Genomic DNA, 23,173 nt, shown 5'->3' with positions numbered 1-23,173 from the left:
ATGTCTCATGGTAAGTTCCTGCACAACCCAGTAATCTGCCCTAATAACACTCTCATTGGTTGTCGGATTAGCTTCGGAATCATCTGCATTTTACAGGCACCCAAACAGTCAGGTATCCCCACTCTGACAAATGCCCTCCTGAACGCCTCTCTTCCAGGCCATTGATCATGTCCCCAAGATAGACTCCTGATGATTTTTTAGACTCAAGCTCCACCCATCCCCTTCAAGCCAACTATGCTCCAGAGCAAAGGAGCTATGTCCTTGGTGAGGCCCACAGCACAGCTGATAAGGCTGATGTGAGTGGTCTGTCTGTTGGTGCAGACATCACTGCTGATACCAAAGTGCCTGGAAAGAAGTGTACTGCACTAGTCACATCATCCCAAAGGTCTGGCCTCATGACTCAAGACGAAGAAGAGGATCCGCAAACTTCAACCCATCATGCATACCATGACCTTTCTGGTCGATCTTCTAGTGAGTTTGAACGTGATGGTACCCAACAAGCCACTGGTGTTAAGAGGCCAAGCTCATGGTGATTTTATAGGGGGGCAAACAGTTCAGAAGCATGCTCATCTGGTTGCAAACAAACCAAGGAATTTTGGTGAGAATTCACTGTCACTGTCAGAATTCACACTGATAACGAATTTGGACTGATTACCTATTTGGATGGTATCGTTGTGCAGCCTTGGGATCACATCCGATTCGAGTGACGCATGCTTCCCCTACCAGTATGCATAAGTTGCCCTGGGCGAACATGAACAAATACCCACCCTTGCTGAGAACCCTCGAGAATGAATCACTGATCAGTGAATGGACAGAGATGGGAATAGGATATTCTGAGGCCAAAACATATGATGGGAGAGGGAAATGGTTGCGACGGTTCAAAACAAGCATTCCTACAGGAAAACATGAAAGCCAACTTCTGGAACAGGGTTCAAGACTATATGCTGTCAGCTTTCTCATGACAGGTCTCAAAAGGCCTAATGATAAAAAGACATGCTTGACAGGAACAGATCTGATATTGAAGAGGGAAGGTGTGCGTCGTGAGAAAGGTTTCAATCTTTCCTAGCTTTGATACAATCACGGCCACACTTGCTGGGAAGGTGAAGCTTCATTTCTGTTCAGGTAATCAAGGCACATCTTCATTTGAAGTTTAGATGAAACCACTGTTCCTGGTACAATGTTCCTTAAGTTCCAGATAGAGGTGAGTGAAGATTGATGACCACTCATCTCCCTGTTGACTTAGTAAGCTTTGGTGGCCTGTCTTCCATCAGCCTACCTCACAGAAATCACAGAAGGACACAGATGCAGAAAATGTTCAACGCAGAGGCAATGACAAAGGGAATCTGCCCCCCTATGAAGGTGGAGAAAAGCATTCAAGAGGATTCCACAGAGAGGGGAGCACCAAGCGGCTGAGGAAATGAGACAAAGTCAATTTGAGCACTATATTGCCCATGTGCGCCTTTTTGCTAGACAACTACCTTTACTCCCCACTCACAGCCCTCTGAGCAACATTTTTATCAAACTCATTTCACTGCCATAACACCTAAATTTGTCATGATTTCTTCTTCTTGGTCTTCTCTATCTGTTTGTTTCTTTGATCACCCTTCACCACCTTGTGCAGATCACACCGTCTACATCCTCAGTATCATAAGTTTCCAAATCATTTATTTAGTTCTCACCCAATCACAGTGTAGATATCTATCTGTTTTCCAGATTTCTGCCTCCCAGATGTACATTTTACACCATCCTGAACTGTCTATGGGATCATTTTCTTTTGATTCTTATCAGTCTCATCCATTCAATCACAATGTGGCTATCATTCTAAAGTTGGTAGTCCACTTACTGAATCAGCTTGCCATGTCGTGTAATATCAAGGCAAAAAATCCTGGATCAGCACATTGCAAGTCCCTATAGCCTACCTGCACACTTAATGGTAATTGTAAAAACAACTGAGATTTCTCTCCTGTTGGCTCTGCAACACAGTCGATCAGAGGCCAGCATGTGGGGGAGATTTAATGGCTATGGGTGTTTTCTATAACAAGTGTAGTGTCTGATAACACCACTCTAGAAATGGGTCACATTTCACCTTGTACATGATGTACAATGGTATCCCATTCATGCTTATCATTGTTGCAGGTGGAGAGGAAGGCTCACAAAGGGACTGAGCCGGGCAGCCACCTGAACGATCTCATTTCTCCTCTGATACTTGTCATGAATGATGTCAATGATGTCAGATGATGTAATGTCATGTCATGGTAAATGTACTCTGGTATGATGCAGTTCAGATCCTGTTATGGGCCATTCTGGTTTGAATGACATGATGTCATACAAAGGAAAGACCCATCCTTTCTATATCTGCAATGTTGTGTTGAAAGAGGGGGAAGAGGTATAAGTACCCTTTGGACGAGAGTGAGAATAGGTAGTGTTTAGTTCAATTTCTTTGCCATCCCATTGGTACGCACAGATCCCCCCAGCTACCCCTCACATTCTGCTGTTGTCAATTTCATTGCAGTTACTATCATGTCTGGCTATCCTGAACAATTTAGCCAGCCTTTCTGTATGTTGCCACTCCCCATGACCTTCATCTAGTATGTATTGAGTCTGACTGGACACACACAGCCAATTCTCAGAACACAACCTCGGGTATGTCACCCAACATGGGCTCCAGACAGGGTCATCAGCCTCCAAGTGGTGAGTGATTACCGTATAAGGATAGTGTTGAGGCTTACTCAAGCATATCAGGATAGACCAACACTCATGACACGCAAGACACAGCTCAGACTTTTGCAAGTAAGTTCTAGTATGATCCCTCACCCTATGGATGTGAATGTCAGATTCGTCTGTCATTTGCTTCAGGGCCATCCACTCAACATCCTGGCAACCACATACCAGATGTCGCCAATAAGATGCCAGACTTGCCGAACAGTATGATATTCACTCAATGACTAATGTTACAACAGGTAAAGCTTCGGGACCTGATGATTTCCACGCTGGTGGAGCTTATGAAGGTGAGTGTGGCAGTACAGTCATGGGTCACTCACAGCAAGTTGCAAGGCTGATTTGGTGTGATCTACATCAGGAACAGGTAGTGCCAGTGCACAACCATCTGATGGGTTTGGCGGTGAGTTATCTACTGAAATGATCCTCCATCCAATGTCAAGTACCTCTTTAATGTCATGTTAGCGTCAGGCCGACAAACTTACCATTGGGGTGGGGGCCGAATGGGGTCTGGTTTTGGTAAGAATGCAGCTCTGCGATCAGGATCATGTGTACTGTCCAACTAATATATCCATTGCTCAAGCCTTTCCACCTGGCAATCCCGCCGTCACTTCAGCTCCTCAGCCAAACGAGGACCAGTCTGATGAAAAGTATGATATGTACAGTGCGTAGACAGAGGAAAACAGGGTTCAGAGCTGATTGTGGCTTGTTTCGATGTGCTGTCACAGGTGGAGAGGAAAGAATGTCTGGACGCTCTGACACTGAGGATGGATCAGACACAGCTGGCGACTCTGATGCTGACAATGATGAGTCAGACACTGATGAGGATCATGCATACACTCGTGGTGAGTGTTCATGTGGAACATATCACCAACAAAAACATTGCTAAATCAATGGATTCATTAGGGCAAGGATCACCCATCAACTCTGAAGGAGACCATATATAGTTTGGGGCAGGTGAGAGTGAATCATATGATCAGTGCTCAATGTGTAATTGACAACAAATATCATTTATATCAAGTTGTTGTGCCGTATGTGCATGGGCCTGTCTCTGGTAGGTCTTATCATGGACACCACTCATACTGTGCAAAGTCTGCTAACTAGCCAATCAATCTGTGCCAGATGCCGACTAATACTACATGTATCCTGAAGCAGGCGGGCCACAAGATGTCAGACCAAGACATCATCATGACAGGGTGTGTGAAAGCTTGAGACAGCAAGCCTTTGATGGGAGTCGAGTGAGCTCAGCTGATCTTTTGCATGTCAATGTGTGTCCACAAAGACACATCCTTCCCCAAGAGTGAAATCGAGCAAAGACACCGAACACTCTTCTTCAAAGGGGAAGAAATCCTCAACCAGTCACAGAAAGAAGTCAGATTCTGTCTCAAGGGAAACAAAGAAATCACACAGTCGCAAAAAGCGGGCAGATCCTTCTACAGAAGGCGAGAGTGAATCACGTAGACGTAGGGGGACAGCACAATCTTCCTCAAGAGGGGAGAGAACATCAGAAAGCCACAGGGAACCTGCAAATTCCTCTTCAAAATCAACGAGAAGAAGACTGAAACATCCCTTCCTGAACGGATTTTTCTATGGGAAGAGGTCATGACTAGCCAAGTTGGTGCAACCCACCTCTATCCCTCTGGCCCAACCTGACTCCAATTTCAGGACTAAATGGAGTTTGCAGTGACTACACAATAACCCTGAAACACCACAACCCATTCAGCCCAAAATCCAAGCATGTCCACCTGCCACTGCCCACTGACGTCTACATCCCTCTCACATTTGTCTCCTCTGTACCTTTCCCTCTCGAGCATACTCAGTTTCTATTCTCTAGGCACTTTTTCTACCACCCTCTACCACTGTTGTGCATACTGCAATGTCCAATTCACCCCATTCAATCATATATTTTCTTTCTTCATTCACTCATTCTCTGAACGTTCACTTTCTGTCCTGCAGTTTTGACACATTATCATACATGATGCAATCTAATTATTATTGACCTGGAACACTCAAGGAACCTCTGTCCAAACCAGAATACTGCTACATCTCTGGTGTGTTGTCCTGTTTGTTCTCTAACACAGTTTTTCTGCTAGTCATAAGGCAGTGGCGTTCGGATTAACAGCAATATAAATTTCTGGTCATGGGAGTTTGGCAACATCAGCCAGCATTTTCGGCCCATTTCCACCTTTGACACATCAGTCAGAGGCAACCCAATCATCTTCCTCCTTGTTACAGATGTCAATGGAGCTCCCATGCAAGGATGCAAGATCCCACCTCATTGTGTTTCCAAATATAACTCACAAATATACAGCATGATGTCAATGATGTCAAATGATGCAATATGATATGACATGATACAACATGATGTTGCATGACATAAAGTGAGGTAATGTGTAATAACATGATGTGACCAGAGCGGATGAGTGGTCACATCCTTTCTATTCTGCAATGAGGTGTTTCATACCGGGAAAGATATACAGTATAAGTACCCTTTCAGCAACAGCGGGAAATGGTCTTTCACAATTCAGTTCTTGTGCATTTTATCTGTGTACATAGTCCCTTCTCTATCTACCCCTCATCACTGTATCAAAGCCAGATACACCAGCATCAATCATGTCTTACACCCCTCATCAACCTGGTCAACTCTATGGTACGCTGTCACGCCGCTTTTATCACACTCATACCGGGCACCATCACTGACATTTGTGAGAAAAGACTACAATCAAGCCACGGCCCCTGATTTTAGGAGTGTTATGGGTTGTGGGCCGGATCAAGAAACTCTGAGCAGTAGGTGATCCTCATTTGGAAATGAATAGTATGAAGATTGACTGTCAGTTTTCAGGACCTGCAAACACACAAAGTCTGGCTTATACATATGATGGTGAGCCGCATCAAGAAAATGCCTCCTGCACCATGAAAATCATGTTCATAAGTCATTTCCCTCAGGGCAAGTTACCCAACCTTACAATGACCATGGATCACATGTCTCAGGTGAGAGTCCCAAAGTCTCCCCATCTCCTGCAACACTGAATATGTGGCTGATGTACACCAGCTCCATACCCAAGTGTTGGGTATCAACACAGACAGCCAGGCTTTGGTGAGAGTGCAGTTTCGACTACCAATGTCTGGCATGACCACTGACCACTCTCTTAACACCTGAAGCTCCCATGACCTACAATTCAATGATCACTCAACAATCGATGCCAAGGGATGAATACTCTGATGCATCCTCCAGTAGGTTGTACACATTGTCACTGATAGCAAAAAAGAAGGCTGCTAGGCCTATCAAGAGATGTTCTGATAAGCTGTTGTTACAGGCGAAGAAGATCACATGCCAAGGGACGCTGACTCTGTCATTGAAAATGGATCAGACACACTAGTAGAGTCTGACATGGAAGATGTACAATTGGAAATTTCTGAGGATTCTGACATCTCTGATGGTAAGTGCAGATGCAACACATCACATCAGCACGTCTGTAGGAGACAAAATATGTGTGGTTCATGAGCAATATTGATAGAATAAGCTTTTGTAACAGCGGCTAGCCAATCTGCCCCTCCCCAAATTGAGTTGTATCTCGAACAGTATGGACCTTTGGATCAATATTATCATCCATGGGCTGTTGAGGACAATGAGAATACTACTGTTACCAAACGATCAATAGACCAAAGGCAACATGGAGATTATGGTAAGGTGCTGATGCCACTTGTGAAAAAGTATGCCAAGCACTTTCTGACATCATGCACATTCAGTTTTGAAAGAAGGCCCTGTACGTGTGCAACATGCCGGTCTCGAAAGTATCAAAAATGGATCATGGTCACGCTTTGAAGAGCCAATGAAAATGCACAGTAGGGGTAACGGATGGTGGAGCAGTGAATGGACTAAATTACATGCAGGGAAAGTCAAAGGAATGAAAGAAAATACCCCGAATGATCTACCTGAAGCAATGGCAAGATGGTATCAAAGTGTTGAGACAGAACCTTCTGGCAAATTCAATTCTCTTCTGGATAAAGGTTGGAAACCATATGCTGTTGCCTTTGGCCTCGATCTGGAAAGCAAACCCTCAAACTCCAGAATATATAAGGCCCTGCATCCACGTGTTCTTTCATCAGCTGCTCTTGATCCATGCGGTTACCAGACCTTGCCCAATTTCAGAACAAACTATGGCTTTGTTGATGGATGGGTTAAGGTAGAATTTTGTGATCCAAGCAAGACCAAATTCAAAGTCAAGGAAACAGGTATCATTTCGGGCAAGATGATTGGCAAGGTTTGTCTAAGAACACTCAAAGAGCATAACCAAGAGGTTGGTTGGAGCTTGAGATGACACCACTTCTCAGTAGATACATCAGCTTAGCTGATGCTTTTTCTGTAGCACGCATCTACCTCAAGCAAAAGGAGAGCAAAGACACCACGTCCCTCAAAAGGGAACCAACCATCTCAAGGCAATGGTATTGCCAGATTCTTTGGAATGAGGTAGTAGTAACAATTACCCACTGACAAGTTGTCCCCTCCAGCCAAATGTGTCTCAGTCTTTTTTCCACTTTTCAATGTTGACCAATGATTCTCACAAACTTCTTTTATGTAACAATCATTCTGAGCCCACCATTTTCCGTTCTACTTTTTTCTTTTCTTTTTGGTTGTTTTCCCCATCACCCTCTCCCAATTGTGTGCATGTGTTAGGGTCTAATCATCCCTACCAAGCTCTGTTAACCTTTTCTGTCACCTTCTCCCAGTTTCAATGTGCATATTTCCTCTACTCTGGCCTATACAGATGACGTGCAATGTGAGACATGTTCTTAGTTCATACATAGTGGACCTATAGTTGGCAGCACACCTGTCAATGTATCTGCCAAGATCAGCCACTCTCCATAAGAGTTGATGACCTTTGTTCAGTCCATGACAGCGTGCTATTCTATATTTAGCTGTTTGTCGCACTTGTCAACTGGGTGCGGATGCCGCTTAGGCCCTATTTGATGTGTTTCAATGTGCACAACATTGTCCGACAGGATGCTACAGTAATGTCAGAAGGTCCCTGTCTTCTAGTACAACACACGATGATGCAGGGTGATGCATTGTGATGTAATGCACTTGTATGTATGCTGTCGATGAGTTGCAGGCCTAGTTGTTATGATGTAATGTGATGTGTTATGATACATTGGGATGTAAATGATGTAATGTGATGTAACTGAATGTTGCAGAGTGAGTGTCCTTTCATTGCATCTTGGAATATGAAGTTGAAGTCCTTGGGGTGGTGGCAGAAAAGGTATATGTACATGCCATTCAGGGTGAAAATCTGCTGCTCACATCTGTTTTGTTTCCATTTCCATCTTCATTTACATTGGACCAGACACATTCCCCTCCTCACCATGTCAAACCAACGCCCTAATCCCTGGGACTACCTGGAATCTGGTGAATCGTCTTTTATATGTGAACAACTATCTAGCTGATCTTGAAATGTTTATCATTCAGACACACCTAATGCTGGTGAGACAGATCAAACGTCTGGTGGTGAGTCCCTCTGAAGACACCCTTCAGAAAAGAAATCATATCAACCATTTGGTCCCATTAGGAGAATGTACATCCACACAGTACTGGGATGATCAAGGACACCCTGTGATAGGTGAGTCAATCTGCACACTCGTCAATGATTAAGACAAGGATGACTGAGTAATGAGCCCAAATGTTCAGCACCAATATTTGACAGCACCACCTATGACATAGGGCAGAATTACAGTGAGTGCACTTGTGCAGCTTCGTTACTTTCACACCTGGCCGCAAGGCTGATTCAGGAATCAGACTCTGTTGATTCAAGTGTGCACACTGATACATATGTTGGTGAGCTCCTTGCTGACTGAGCCTCTGTAATTCTCACACAGTGCCAAATGTTGAACCATCTGGTACAGGGTCATACATGGATCACATGGACAATCAAGTATCACCCTACATAGGTAAGGCCAGAAGTCTGGCAGAATTGTCAGGAGATGCCTTACAATCTAACTGATCAATGTATTGACAGAACAAAATTCTGGGTCATACAGCTTTGGTGCCCCACCTGGTGGTTTTTTCACCACTTGTATCATCTACTCCTTCACAATGAACTGACAGTGTGATTCTAGTTTCCGACCCAGATCCCAACCAGGGATCCTTTCATCTCTCCACCCATCAGCCAGAGCTGCATAGCCAAGGAGGGGCTTACTGCACTGCAAGTGTACCTGATTTGACAGCAAGTGGACAATATACCCAAATGCCTTTTGACAACCCTAGTGGCAGTGCTGGTGGGTCAGACAAACTAACAGCTTTTTCCTTCTTGGTTTCACAATGAGCTCATGGTTATGTCTCAGTTGCCCAAGTGAGAGGTCAACACAATTATCAATTTTCTGGTAAGTGTTCAAGAAGAAGATTACATGCCAAGACTGATCTTGAATCATTGCTTTGTCAGCTCAACCATCTGCATCGCCCGTTACCATGGCCCCGTATGGTGGATATCCTGGTGGGTTCCTTGTAAATAACTCTATGATTAGGCATGATTAGCTAATCAGCTCAACATACCATCTTCCCTTCAGAGCACCAGCAATCCTTTGTTCCAGGCATGCAACCAACTTTGGGTGATCGATCATATGATTACCCTTCACCAATGGACAATAACAGAGGCCCAATTCAAGTCGATGCACAGCTGGGGAGCATTGTGGCTCCTCAATGTTACTTGGGTGGAGCCCCTGGACAGTTTGACTGTGAGGATCGTTTCCACGCACATGCTTCCTGATGGTGACCTGACTACACTGTTCTAGACTCTCATCAAGCTCAAGACACCTCCGGACAGGTCAATCCTATCTATCCGCACTTTTCAGGACAGGATGACCATACTGTGACTCTAGAAAGAATAAGATTAGAACCCTTGATGAAAGAAGCAACATCCAGGGGTCTCTCTTTTACCAAAGAAGCTGGTAAGTCTCCTTTGGATGTCACAGGGGTCCTTGACGAGGAATCTAAGAACTGATTCATTGATGGATGACTTCTGTTGACACCACACAGCAGCTCACATGCTCAGTGGTAAGTCCCTGTACAGAATGCAGCATCTGCCCCTTAAATTGGTGCTAATCTCTTGACATTTGTGTATTACAGGACCTTCCAACATCTCAAGCAGCCAAGGATTGCCCAAGACAGGTAAGATGTGAGCAGAGATCGGTAACTGATCATGATTTTAGGGCCTGAGACTTCCATGTTTTACAGCAATGCAGAAGGCAACTCTGGTGGGTCTGATCAAAATCATTTACTTAATCCCTACTGGGTAAAGCTCATCAGTCAAATTCAAGTATGGTGCTGATAACCCGTTTCATTTTGTTGCTGTTCATTGTCAGAAGTACCCAAGATAGAAGTAACATTCAAAAGTTACAGCACCTTACCTTAGGCAAGGACGGGTGTGAACCCACCAGTGCTGGAATTCAGGCGCGAGAAGTGTATAAAGAATGGCTGGGTGGTGTTGCAAACAAAGGAGGCTAAACCGCCAAGTGCACCAGGAACAATACAATGGTCCCAGCGCTTTGAATCAGCAATCCCTTCCAAGGAAGAGGAACCTCAGTTATGGGACCAGGACGCAAGGCCATATGTTCTGAGATTTAGGTCAACTGATAACACAAGTGTGTCAAATGAATACATAGCTACCCTGTTGAAGAAAAGTCTCCATGAGAGAGCTGGTATCCCTCTTTGTGCTTTACGTTCAAAGTTCGGGTATGGTTCAACCATTGTCGAGATCCAAGGATCCACACAACTCTCGTACCGCAAAAACAAGGAAAAGTCTGAAGGACTTGACAGGCTGCTGATGACTTCTGTTCCTGCTACCATGTTTGCCAAGCTTGATATAGAGGTGGGTCAGAGGATCAAGGGTTGATAGGTGTGGGACAATTGGCTTATTGTTTTTCCTTAGGCTCGTTCCACCTTGAAAGCAAACACTGTCCCACGACCACCTCAGACTGGCATGTCTACAAATGAGCATAGAGGCACAGGGACAGCAATTACAACAGCTTCCTTGCACCATGGAAAACACTCATTAGGGCACCATGACCATATGGACTACAGCTCCTCCAAGAGGTTGAAGAAGTGAATGCTGGCCAAGATAGATGCAATGTGGTGCTGCCCTGTATCTTAGATCTTCACCTCATATGGTGCTTGCCAGATGAGGCATACCTCCTCAGTCCCCTTCCCATCACCCATACTGCTGGATGCCTGTCTTAGTCACATCTTCTAGTCTCATTCTCCCAGCTGATTTCAACCATCACATTGAATTGGCTTTCTGGTTCTTTCTTCCAATGTCTTATCAACCTCTGTCACAACTGTGCATAATACAACATTTATTCTCTCCTATTCAATTGGACAATGCTTTATGCATTCTTCTGATCACCTTACCCAATGACTGTGTAAATAATCCTCCTAGACTTACTAGCTCATTCTGTAGACAATGCATTCAAGCCACATGGCACAGTTTACATTGCCGGGTCAGAGCAGCTGGTCGTTCTGAAATCAGCAAATTCTGTCGCAGAAGTATGTGGAGGACTTGAGAGAAGGCAACTCAGAATGTCAGAGTACGAACCGTACCCACATGGTGGAAAGACGGATGGTTGTGGCTGTATCAGCCAAATGGACAATTTACATGCTTCTCGATAAGTAGTTGACAGGGCAACCACTTGCCGGCCTATGACGGGTGGCGTGTGTAATAACACATTACCTAGCCAGTGGCCAACTACGCTATTCGACACTTTAAAAGGTCACAGTAATCGGGATTCTGCTGAACCTCCCGATTCTGGCTATGTATACCCGAGAATGTTGGTCTTGGTAGTTGTCATTCGTGACAGCGTGGAAGAAAGCCTGTATGCGTCCCCAATGCTGAACGGTGAAGAAGTTCTGAGGATGATCTATTTGCAGCAGTGGAGAATTCTGATCAATGTCGCAAATGAGAACAATCAAACTCGAGTCGGAAGGGTCCTTCTTCCCCAAGGGGCACACTTTTGCATAGGAACGTATAGGAATGATGTATGAGGAACGTCTTACCAGCTACAGTGATCGTTTTTGACTCCGCGACACCAAGTCAGGTCGGAGCGATGAATAGTTCCTGTATGAAAGCAATAGATGAGATTCGCAACGCTGCTGACACAAGAATCCATCAAAATATTATAGAAACTACAACAACAACAACCGTCGTCACAATCACTTCTTCACCTTTCCCGCGTTGCCAACACTTCCCCAGAAACTGACCTTCTCAACACCTTGTACCAGTTGTTCGACATTACCCAGCCACATACCGAGCTACATGGTCCCACTCTCATTAGGTCCGAAACGAGAAACTCAATAAATGACTCACCATCTCCTTTTTCTCCTCTACGCTCTTGACGTCCTTCTTCATCGGCGTCTTCTCCTTCCTTGCGCTTGAAGGTATTGATCGTTTATCCGATGGTATCCTCTTGCTCGCCCCAAGAGGAGTGGGCACACCGCCTCGCGCTATCGAGCTCAACGACGGAGACGATGCACTTGGTGGAAGACCTCTCGTGAGTTCGGCTGGGAACGCTCGATGAGGTCGTGATGGCGTACGTGAGGCCCTCTCAGCCGACGGAGGGACGGGCAACACTTCCGGAACGAGTGGGACGGGTGGTGGTGGTGCCAAAGCGGAGAGATGAGATTGGGTTCGGGAATGACGGATCTTAGGCGTTCGAGGTCCAGAGGTTGCCGTTGTCGGAGTCGCAGAGGCGTCTTTTCGTTTCTCGGGAGTCTCACCTTGCTCCGGTACGGTCGATTGCACCAACGGACTCTTGCTGACCCGTCTCACACTGACTCGCCGGGATGTAGTGGTGCTCGGCAGCCTCGGGCCGCTCTGTAAGATGGTCAGAGAAGGTTGTGTGCTGGACCTAGAGATGTTGCGCGAAGACGGAACTACGGTAGACGAGCCTGAAGAGCCAGAGTGGGATCGTTCGGAGCTTGGCGCGAGTGTGAAGGGATCGGTAAATGATGGAGACGTGGAAGAGGAGTCTGTTGGAGATAAGTTTCGTTGAACCGTACTACTTCGTGTCATCCCGCCAACCTTCGGCAGTCCAAGACCGAGTCCGACGCCGCTCCGTTCTCCGACTTCACTACGTCTACTTCGCGGCGTAGGCATTTCTACCCCAATAGTCGGACTGGAACCATCGACTTCATCCAGCATAGCCGCGAGACCCCTTGAGGAGGAGCTTGGCATGACTCTAGGTGAAGCTGGTACTGTCGGAAGACTCGGCGTTGAGCTCGTCGAGTTGCATATCGAAACTTTCCTCGAGGACGGTGTAAGGAAACCCAGAGCGGGTTGGGGAGGCTTCCGAGGAGTCATAGGTACGAAAGGCATATCGACATCTGCGAGATGATCTCGGTGAAATGCGGAAGGTGAGGTTCGACCACTACGGGAGACCACACTCTGATTTGAATCTTGGGATGTTGACAGAGGCGAAGGAGGATATAGCGGCGAGTCGACTGAGGATGCAGACGAACCGGACGAGGAAGCCGAGGAGACCACTCGTTGTTGGTCAGTCTGCTCCGGAAGCAGGTAGAAGTACAAGAACTCAATACACTTCATCCTGATATAAGAGTCGTCAGCTATGACCCATTTGAGTACACAATCATTCACGTACCGAACATCCTTGGTCGCACCTGTACCTTTCAGCACTCTTACAACCGCTTCCAGCCCACTAAGCTTTTCGAACCTCCTCGCGGTCTCTGGCGAGTCTACCAGAACACAGAACAGAAGCTCCATGATGTTGTATGCGATCGCCTTCTCCTCGCCTTGTCCTGCTTGCGCACGTAGTAGCAGTAACAAGTCGATGAACATCTGTTTACGCAGCAAGGTATTAGCACATTAGGAAAACGGGGACTTCAACAATTGTGTCAAAAAAGGACTCACCTCCATTGCCCAGCCTTCACCCACAGCCCGCTTACACCCTCGACTCAACAAACACAACCCCTGAAGCATCCCCACCACTATTGTCAATTCGGGTATCATGCCCATCGCCAAATCATCTCCGGCAGGTATGGAAGTATGTGAGGCCCGATGAGATAGGGTTTGTGCATGTCGTGTGAGCAGGGATAGCAAGGCATGGTGGACTACACTCGATGTTAGCTTTGCATAAACAAGGTCTGTGCAGTCACCAAGCTCACGTTGTAAAGAGACTATTCGTTCCATCATATCTGATCGTTGGGCCATACATCCTTCGACGAAGTACCGTTCCAGTCCTTTCAGTCCCGCCAAGCGCCTCCTCGTTGAGCTTCGTAATGATCGAATCTGAATTACCTTTGTCAGCTTTTCTGTAGCGTATCGAGCCACAATAGCAGCAACAAGCTGGCGACATGGCACGTACATCGCTCAACCACTCTTCTAGCACTTCCACCGAGACATCGTGAGGTACAGACTTTTCCCTCTTCGCACTTCGTTCGTTCGAGGTCGTCAAACCTGGCAAAGTGCTTAGTGAAGCTGACGAGGTAGACTCTGCAACGCTAGGTAGTTGGGATCGATGTCTGTATTTCGACCTATCTCGATCTTTCGGTGTATGCGACGATGGTATCGGAGCGCACGATGTTGAAGAGGATGCATGATTAGAAAGCGACGGCGAAGGACGTGATGAGGGGAGTGGTGGGATGTAGCTTTGTTGTTCTTCATGCGTCGCGAGGAATGATAATGCTGATGTCGATTGAGACTTTCGATGTCCTTGAGGTCTCGACATTGTATGTGTTCCACTCTCGACTCGAAGCGGTGTAGTGGGGGATAATTATGAATGAGTAGAATAAGAAGTAAGATTATAAGGTCATGGAGAGTTAGGAGTGACTGAAGGGGACGTGCAATGTTGAGTGATATTGATGTTGATCCAATTCATTCAACAATAACACCCAACTGACAAGCCAACGCGCGAAAAGTAAAAACAGTGGCGTGGAAAGTCAATACCACGTGGCAAAAGCCATTAGAAAAGCCATTAGCAATGTTCTCCTATTCGATTAGAACTGCTTTTGTAGTCGGATCTGGAATTCATCTCAGGATTCGGAATGGTTATTGTTATTACGATTCTGTGGAGACCCCGAATCATGTCGTGATCAAAGTTAATACGAACACTGTCATAGGCCGAATCGGATTGCTTGAAAAAGTCAGACCACCATAAGAGATAAACAGGTCGCCACCCCTCTTCGACTCTTATTCCTCATCCTCATCATCATCACCCACTCTCCTTGCAATTCCCTCTACCGGTTCGGTTCACGGCGCTCTCGCTCGATCGGTCCATACCGGCTTTACGATTTTCAGCATGCGATTGGAAGATAAAAGACCGTCATTATGGGTCTCCTACTGGATGGCTTTCTCCGCTGTCATCGTAACATGGGGTGAATTGAGCTTGACTCTGCTTGCTGGGCAACTTGGAGGAGAGGCAGGATGGGGCAGGGCTGGACATCGGCTAACTACTGCCTGGTTTACAGACGCCGCGTACTGCTTTTTCAGACCTCGAAGTTTCACAGGTGGTGATTTGGCTTGGATCTGGGCTCCGTACAAGTGAGTAATGCGATCGATGGTGAATAATACGGATGCTGACTCGAAGCTGTTCGATCAGCATGGTGCCTTATAGTATGGTGAGTAGGAACGACAGATCTCGCAACTACAACAATGCTTTACAGCAGTCCGAGCTGATCACATTGCTTCGGTCAGGTCGACTACTTGTATGGACAACCAGCACTTGATTCGAAAGACGGCTTCACGAACGCTCAAGGTGAGTGCTGTTGTCCATTTATACTGCTTGGATTGTGTCTGACGTATCACTATCAACAGCCCTTTTGAACGTGATCGAAGTCCTCCTCGCACTTGAATACCTCTATCTTCGACACACTTCTCCTCGCACTTCTACCAAAGTCGCAAATCCTCGACATCGATACCACGGTCATGCGCCCCTTGTAGGATTCGCAGGGGCATTGATGACTGTCTCAAAGACTGCATTGTACTTTTTGCAAGGTGAGCAATTATAGACGTCGGTGCCGCCAGATCGACTTGTACTGATATGCTGCGACAGAGTACTTCTGCGGATGGTGTATGGTAGGACATAACGACAGAAGGACTTTCTGGACTGTATGGGTTCTCCCAAACGTACGTTGATTCCGTTAAACGATTTCCCGCATGTCTTCAAAACTGATCTTGCTGGTTCCTACTCTTGCTTCCAATCTAACAGGGGTGAGTTACAATTCTCTGATCGAGTTCTATGCTTGACGCCACATTAGCTGACCTCGCCGTGTTTAGTATCTGGGTTATCATGCCATTCATCGTCTGTATCGTGCTTGGCCGATTCATCGCCAACGCTCTAATGAGGGACACCGCCAACCAGATTGCCTATCTCGAATATGCGACGGAACAAAAGTCCGTCCCTGCCTCTGTCGCTTTAGAGAAAGCACCAGCGAATGGCTCAACGCAACACGATCAGGTTGACGCTGTGACCGATGATGTCTTGGACACTACAGCAGTCTCGCCCGAGCAGAAGGGTGCCGCCCTTCCACTAACTTTCCACCCTCGTGGTCTCTCCGTATTGGTCATCGGCTCGAACAGACTGGCTGCGAGTCGAGCGTCAACCTTCCTGGAGGCTGATGCCCATGTGATTGTCGCTTCCCAGCTTTCGCTTGGCAAAGTCGCGGAGGAGATCAGACTTCTCGAGGAGCAGGACAAAGTCCACTACACCGAAATCCACGCCGACGGTACACAGGCTTGGAAGAAAGCTCTGGTCGACCGCGATATCGCTCTCGTATGCGTGACGGACACGCTCATTGGCGCTCACACTCGTCGATCCGCATCATCTGCTCAAACAATATACAACGCTTGTGCATTACTTCGAATTCCCATCAACGTGTCTGACCACCCTGCTTTGTCAACTTACACTTTCCCCTCCGTCCATCGATTCATCGGCAACAACGGAGAGCCTAGTAACCTGCAGGTCGCGGTATCTACAAATGGACAAGGATGTCGACTGAGTGGACGGATCAAGCGCGAAATCATATCACGACTTCCGGATAATGTCGGTGCTGCCGTGGACAACGTCGGACGTCTACGAGCTCGCGCCAAGGCAAAGGCTGTCAGACTTTCCGAGGAAGACGATGGGCCTCTCAATACCCCGGTACCTCAGATCGGTACCCCTTCCATCTCACGCCGAGCTTCAGTGGACAAGTTCGAGCTTCATTTTAGCGAAGAGGAACAACAAGTGCGAAGAATGAGATGGGTCCACCAGATGTCAGAATATTACAGCTTTGAACATCTCGCTCGACTAAAGGAGGACGAAATGGACTCGGCGTTCGAGCTGTGGTCTGGCGCTGGTGGGGAAACCTTACCTCACCACGAAGGCAAGGGCAAAGGAAAGGGTCGTATCTTACTCATCGGATCTGGACCCGGTCACCCAGGTCTTCTCACCGTTGCCGCTCATCACGCTCTCAAAACATCCACTCTCATCCTTTCCGACAAACTCGTCCCTTCTGAGATCCTTGCTCTTATACCGTCCAGTACGAAACTTCACATTGCCAAGAAGTTCCCCGGAAACGCGGAAGGAGCTCAGAACGAGATGATGGAGTTGGCCCTGGAGGGCGCGAAGAAGGGTGAAGTGGTCGTTCGACTCAAGCAAGGAGATCCCTTCGTTTACGGCCGAGGAGGAGAAGAAGTGCTTTATTTCAGAGAACACGGCTTCGAATCTGTCGTCATCCCCGGTATATCATCCGCTCTCGCTGCGCCCTTGATGATGAACATCCCTGTTACTCAACGAGGCGTGGCGGAGAGTCTGGTGATGTGTACGGGAGTAGGGCGACAAGGGAAAGCTGTTCAACTTCCCGGCTACGTCAAGAGCAGGACCCTTCTCATGCTCATGGGCGTGGCGAGGATCAACCAGATCATTCAAGTCTTAACGGATTCAGAAGCGTCGGGACGGGATGGGGTAGCGTATCCCAAACATTTACCGATAGGAATTATAGAACGGGCGAGCTCGCCAGATCAGCGGGTCATTCTCTCGACTCTGGGTGGGATTGAAGAGGCATTGAGAAAGGTCGACGAGAGACCGCCAGGTATGATGGTTGTTGGATGGGCAGCTTTGTGTCTGGAGGGAACAGGGAGAGTGGACGTTCTAGACCGAGGAGTGGAAGATGAGGCGCAGATCGTAGGAGAATGGTTGGGAGATGAGAGTTACAAGATTAGAGAGGGCTTGTCAGAGGAGTGGAGGGATATCTTGAACGGGTAGTTGTAGCAAGCATCGTAGACTTCAAAGCAGCAACACTTGGGATCATTACATAGCATCACAAATCATACATATCAGCATATCACACGTCTACTCACATTGCATTGTGCATTCCTTTGTGCGAATAATCAGAAATAGCCATCGGCATTCTCCGTTGCTTTTTATGATGAACGCGGGCACCGCATGATGCCAAGTTACGTCACATGTTCCTTTGTATCGTTCTCCTCGCACGCCTAGTTGATGTTTTGTATGGGAGTGTGATTCCGAGAATAGAATAAACCACTCTCTTGGCGCAGAGTTTGTCGCAATACTGTTCCATATGGTTACATTTCTTATAATAGACATAATAACACCTCGGCATCATCATAATCAATCAATCAACCTTTGTTCTTAATCGCATTCCTTCTCAACAACGAGGAATCATTCTTCCACGTACATAACCCTTCACATCGACCATCTCCGCAGTGACACACTGATCAAGCAAGAAAGCAAACTCGTTACCTACCGAATGATCGAAGAAAGTAATAGCGAGCCACCGCCCCCGGAAGGTATACGACCGTTCGGCCGTCATACTACTATCACCACACATGAACTGAATCGATCGACCAACGAGGTCGAACCCGTCGAGAGCATCATTACCTCCATCCAAGACGAGGGATTGAGAAATACTACTATCAAGTCACAACACAAGAAGAACCGCAAACATGTCTCGATCCGCGCTCGCCACCTCACTACCTCCCTGCTTCTCTCATTCCTCCTTATCTCATGTTTCATCCCTCTCGCATCTGCTTCCCCCACCCTGGCGACACCTTCTTCGGGAGAGTACGATCCATACACTTCCTACGCCTCTGATCCGTTTACCCGAAAGAATCGTGCAACGCCCATCTTATCCCTCTTAGCTAGACTGTTCAACTATGTAGGATCAACTTTCAATTCCTTAGCGGGAAACCCCCCTCTTTCCCTTGAGCTGGGCAACATGCACAAGAGACAATTGGACAAGACGGGTATTATCGAAGCTTGTATGATCCCTGTGTTGGTTGCACTCAGTGGAATGTTTGCAGGATTGACATTGGGGTGAGTAAAGTTTTTATCCATCCTCGCTTATTGGGGTTCCTCACGCTGGTGCTTATGCTATGATCACAGATACTTTTCGGTCGATCCTACGCAACTGCAAGTCCTGTCAATGTCGGGAACACCCAAACAGCAGGAATATGCCCGTCAAATCTTGCCAGTCAGGTTAGTCTATGTTTTATACCACCTTGCCCAACCTTTCCCCTCACTGCTTTGTGTCGTCCATACGTTGGTGCCCTCCCATCACATTCAACTCCCTCAAACGAGCGAAACGAGTGACGCATTCGATTCCTGTGCCATGTGTTGGTAGCTGATCGCATGCTTGCCCTTTACAGAAAGGACTCACATCTCCTTTTGACAACTTTGATCTTGGGTAATATGATCGTTAACGAAGCTTTGCCCGTTGTCATGGACGGTGTCATTGGCGGTGGCATCCAAGCCGTCGTTGCCAGTACTGCCATGGTCGTTGTGTGAGTGTTTTTCCCACCTGCCTGTCCATGTCTGCTTGACCATGCTGACGAATGTTCGCACATCTAGTTTCGCCGAAATTATCCCTCAATCCGTCTGTTCCCGATACGGTCTGCTCATCGGTGCTCGAATGGCTTGGCCGGTCCGCATCATGATGTGGATAGCATTCCCCATCGCTTGGCCGGTCGCTAAATTGCTCGAATACATCCTCGGTGCACATCACGGTATCATCTATCGACGAAGCGAACTGCGAGAGTTGATCAAGATGCATGCGGCGGGAGCTGAGGGAGGTGGTGATTTGGATCTGGATACCGTACAGATGGCACAAGGTGCCTTGGACTTGGCTCAGAAGACAGTCAAGGAGGCGATGACTCCCATCGATCAGGTCTTTGTGAGCTCTTCTCGTCTTATAGTCCCCGAACATATCGCTGACAAGACCTTACATGTAGATGTTGCCGATCGAAGCGAAGCTCGACTATGAGACGCTCGGACACGTTGTGAGATCCGGACATTCACGTATCCCAGTACGTATATGCCCAGCCTTTCCCGTTCTGCCTGCTGACCCACCGTTAGGTGTACCAAATGGTCGAAGTGCCTGACATCGACTTGTCGTCGCCGTCTCTTACCACCAAGACGAAGCTAGTCAAAAAAGTCATGGGAAGCTTGCTTGTTAAGAGTTGTGTCTTGTTGGATCCAGAGGGTGAGCCCTTTTTCAAGATAAATTGTGGGGCGATTTGCTAATCTCGTTATTTAGATGCGACGCCACTCGCCTCTATCCCTATCAATGCCATCCCTACCGTCCCCTGGGACGAGAAGTTGACGAATATGCTCAACGTATTCCAAGAAGGTATGTTCGGACGGCGCACTGAAACTGAAATGCACGCTGACCACCCCAACTTAGGTCGCTCGCATATGGCTATTGTCTCTCGCCGAAACCGTCGAGTCGAAAATGATCCCGAAGATGCCGAATCGGTCATGACAGCCGCTGCTGGTGGACTCCGTCAACGATTCATGCGCAAGGTCGCCGAGATCTCTCATGGTGGTCACAAGTCTGATTCCGATACCAGCTCATCTGACAGCGAGACTGATGTTGAACGAGCCGAGAAGGGCGAGAAGAAGAAAAGGAAGAAGATGTCCAAGCGATCGACTTCCGGCTCTTCAGCCACTGCTACCAGTCCTACTTCCGCAACTGCCTCCGCCGCAGACGAGATCAAAGAGAAGGCCCGACTGGAAGCGGAACAAAAGAAGAAGAAAACAGGTTTGGTCCAGGCTGCAAAGTTGACACAGTTGGAACAGACGGTTCCTGCTGATGCCCAAATGCCGGCCGAAGCCGTGGAAAAGGTAAGCTAGTACGAGTCGTACAGAAAGGCCGCTCTCTGACTAGTGCTGTAGTTTTTCGAAGGTTTGGAAGGCGCACCGCTCGGTATCATCACTCTCGAAGATGTGCTTGAGGAGTTAATCGGCGAGGAGATCTATGACGAGTGAGTTGGAGTTTGATCGCAATAGAGACTCGCAATGTACTGACATAGTCCTTCAGGTATGACGAACATGGCGCCCCTCGATCCGATGCTTCCGCCTTCGTCCCTCAGGAAGCTATGCTCGCTGCTCGCAAAGCCGCCATGGCAAGACAAGAACTGGCTGTTGCATCCGGCACCCCTCTGCCCCCAACCAACGATGCTGATCTTGTCCAACCGTCTCTCCCTGCCTCTGCACCGAGACGTGTCATGCCGAAGTTACCGTTGCCCAAGTTCAGTCTGGGCAAACGACCGATCTCTCAACCTGGTCGTGCGAGGACGGCAGTCGAAGAGCCCAAAGTCGTGATCAGTCCTACTCCCGACGAGAAGGCGGCTGCTATGGGTGGAGACATCAAGCGTACCGCTTCACCTGGGGAGATTGACCCTGCAGCTGGGTTGGACGAAAACAAGCCAATCTCGAGAACACAATCTGAAGTCAAGATCGGCGTTCGTACCAACCTCATCGACTCCGCCACATCTCTTCCCGTCAAAGCTGCGCCGGTCTCTGCTGTACCAGCTCGACTCCTCTCGACCGGCGTGACAGCTACTACGCCGAACGTTGCCCCGCCTAGCAATACCAACTTACTCAGCGAGGCGTTGATGATCGAGCGAGGCCGAAGGAGGATGGGAGGTACTGGAGCAGTCGTTCCAACTGGATCTGCTTCAGCACCCGGCGCCGCGAAACGCACTGTATCGACTAGCGGCGCGACAGTACGAAGCGGGAGTGTCACTCCAGCAAGACAAGCTACTCCACCTATCGCCGGAGCTGGAGGCGCGGCGTCTCCCGCCCTGCCTGCAGCAGGTGTGATCGCGTCGACTCCGGTCGGTGGCGGTTCAGCGGCCGGGGGCGTCTTGAGTCCTCAACCTATTCAAGCGAAGAGAACACCAAAGTTCAAGTCTGTCCCAACGCCATTGACGTCGACGCCTGTACCGGGTGAGAACCCCTCGGACAAATCTGCAGCAGCAGGGAGGAAAGAGTAAGAAGAAGAAGTAGGGGATCAGTAGTTGGGGTGATTGGATGTCGGTTCTGAGACTGTGGCAGGACATCGCACATGGATATGTGTCTCGAACATTGTATTATAAGGGGACGTTCTTTGACTGCGCGTGATGTATATATGCGAAACATGTTTGACGGGAAATGGGCTTCCTGATATGTGCTCATACGCGCTGAGACGTCACCAACCGGAACATTGCTTGGGAGTGTCAATCCACATAGGTTATTTCGACAGAAAGGCTAAGGCCCGTTGCTATCCGTTACGATACAACAATTGAGATACGTTGTCATGATGATGAAGCGCCAGGGGACTGGCCGCTGGCTTTCTGAAGCGGCGGAATGTGGAGAACCTTCTAGTAAGGTGGTGAAAAATTACAGCGTAGCATGAGGCACCTGGAAATCTGCTCGCAAAACGTGCTTCACAAGCCAAACGACGGAGATGATATCGCATGTCGACGTAATTCATTCACTCTGTTATGTTCCTCATCCTGACCACACTTGTCAGCCCCCCAGAACGCAGTGCTTGCGATGTTTGATCCACACCACTGTCCGCTTTTGGATGTCATCCAGATACTCCATCAAGTGAGTCCAAAGGAAGCCCAAAACGAAAAATTCCTGGCACAGGGAGATAGATGGACGGTGAAAGACAGCTACAGCTGCTTGCAACAAGGCAATACTAATGATATGGTGTAAAACTCAATAAAGGAATAAAGGAAGGCTTTTGCACCAGGCCATTGCCACACATCAGAACACCAATACTCAGCTCCCCCAAGGACAACAAACAGTTTCATAACAGGTGGATAGCCAAGTTGACTACTCAGATGATCTGTTATTGCAAACTTTTAACTAGGTCAGAGTGTAAAAGAGTTCAATGTTGTCATGAATGACAACTACCAAGATCAAAATCCTCAAGTATACATAGCCAGAACTGGGAGGTTCAGTAGGATCCCAACCGTGCTGACCTTTTCAAGTGTAATGTGACACTCAGATAGCGTAGTTGACCACTAGCTAGTTCAGTGTGTTATAACAAAGGTGGTGACTTGTGGGTCTGTAGTAATGTTCATGTCGTTTTGGAGTGCAGTGATGTATCAAAGCACCTTGACCCTCTTCAGAGGGTGTTATAAACCACTTGAAGCCTGCTGCAGGGGTGCAAGTGTGTGGGAAA

At 47.7% G+C, this 23,173-nt stretch overlaps 3 protein-coding genes across 3 annotated transcripts; 2 read left to right on the top strand and 1 right to left on the bottom strand.

The window, feature by feature from the left end:
• Positions 1-11,917: 11,917 nt before the first annotated feature.
• On the bottom strand, positions 11,918-14,448 carry CI109_104928 (uncharacterized protein; the record flags this gene model as incomplete). Its single annotated transcript, XM_032007407.1, has 6 exons — positions 11,918-12,016; positions 12,072-13,308; positions 13,363-13,559; positions 13,632-13,831; positions 13,886-14,009; positions 14,086-14,448. The coding sequence occupies 6 exons, from the start codon at positions 14,446-14,448 to the stop codon at positions 11,918-11,920; spliced, it is 2,220 nt and encodes a 739-aa protein (XP_031858313.1).
• Positions 14,449-15,018: 570 nt separating this feature from the next.
• Positions 15,019-17,964, top strand: CI109_104927 (uroporphyrinogen-III C-methyltransferase; the record flags this gene model as incomplete). Its single annotated transcript, XM_065967580.1, has 7 exons — positions 15,019-15,094; positions 15,188-15,260; positions 15,319-15,337; positions 15,414-15,474; positions 15,534-15,713; positions 15,772-15,787; positions 15,996-17,964. The coding sequence occupies 7 exons, from the start codon at positions 15,019-15,021 to the stop codon at positions 17,962-17,964; spliced, it is 2,394 nt and encodes a 797-aa protein (XP_065823652.1).
• Positions 17,965-18,469: 505 nt separating this feature from the next.
• CI109_104926 (uncharacterized protein) lies at positions 18,470-21,995 on the top strand (the record flags this gene model as incomplete). Its single annotated transcript, XM_032007410.1, has 10 exons — positions 18,470-19,035; positions 19,105-19,197; positions 19,368-19,502; positions 19,570-19,891; positions 19,950-20,024; positions 20,074-20,200; positions 20,255-20,347; positions 20,402-20,841; positions 20,893-20,981; positions 21,038-21,995. 10 exons carry the CDS (start codon positions 18,470-18,472, stop codon positions 21,993-21,995), a joined length of 2,898 nt encoding a protein of 965 aa, XP_031858316.1.
• Positions 21,996-23,173: the final 1,178 nt, after the last annotated feature.

This window comes from Kwoniella shandongensis, chromosome 8, assembly GCF_008629635.2.
Source record: "Kwoniella shandongensis chromosome 8, complete sequence".
In the NCBI taxonomy this organism is placed as follows: Eukaryota; Fungi; Basidiomycota; class Tremellomycetes; order Tremellales; family Cryptococcaceae; genus Kwoniella; species Kwoniella shandongensis.
The sequence above is the reverse complement of the archived record's forward strand: the minus strand, read 5'-3'. Positions and strand labels throughout refer to the sequence as shown.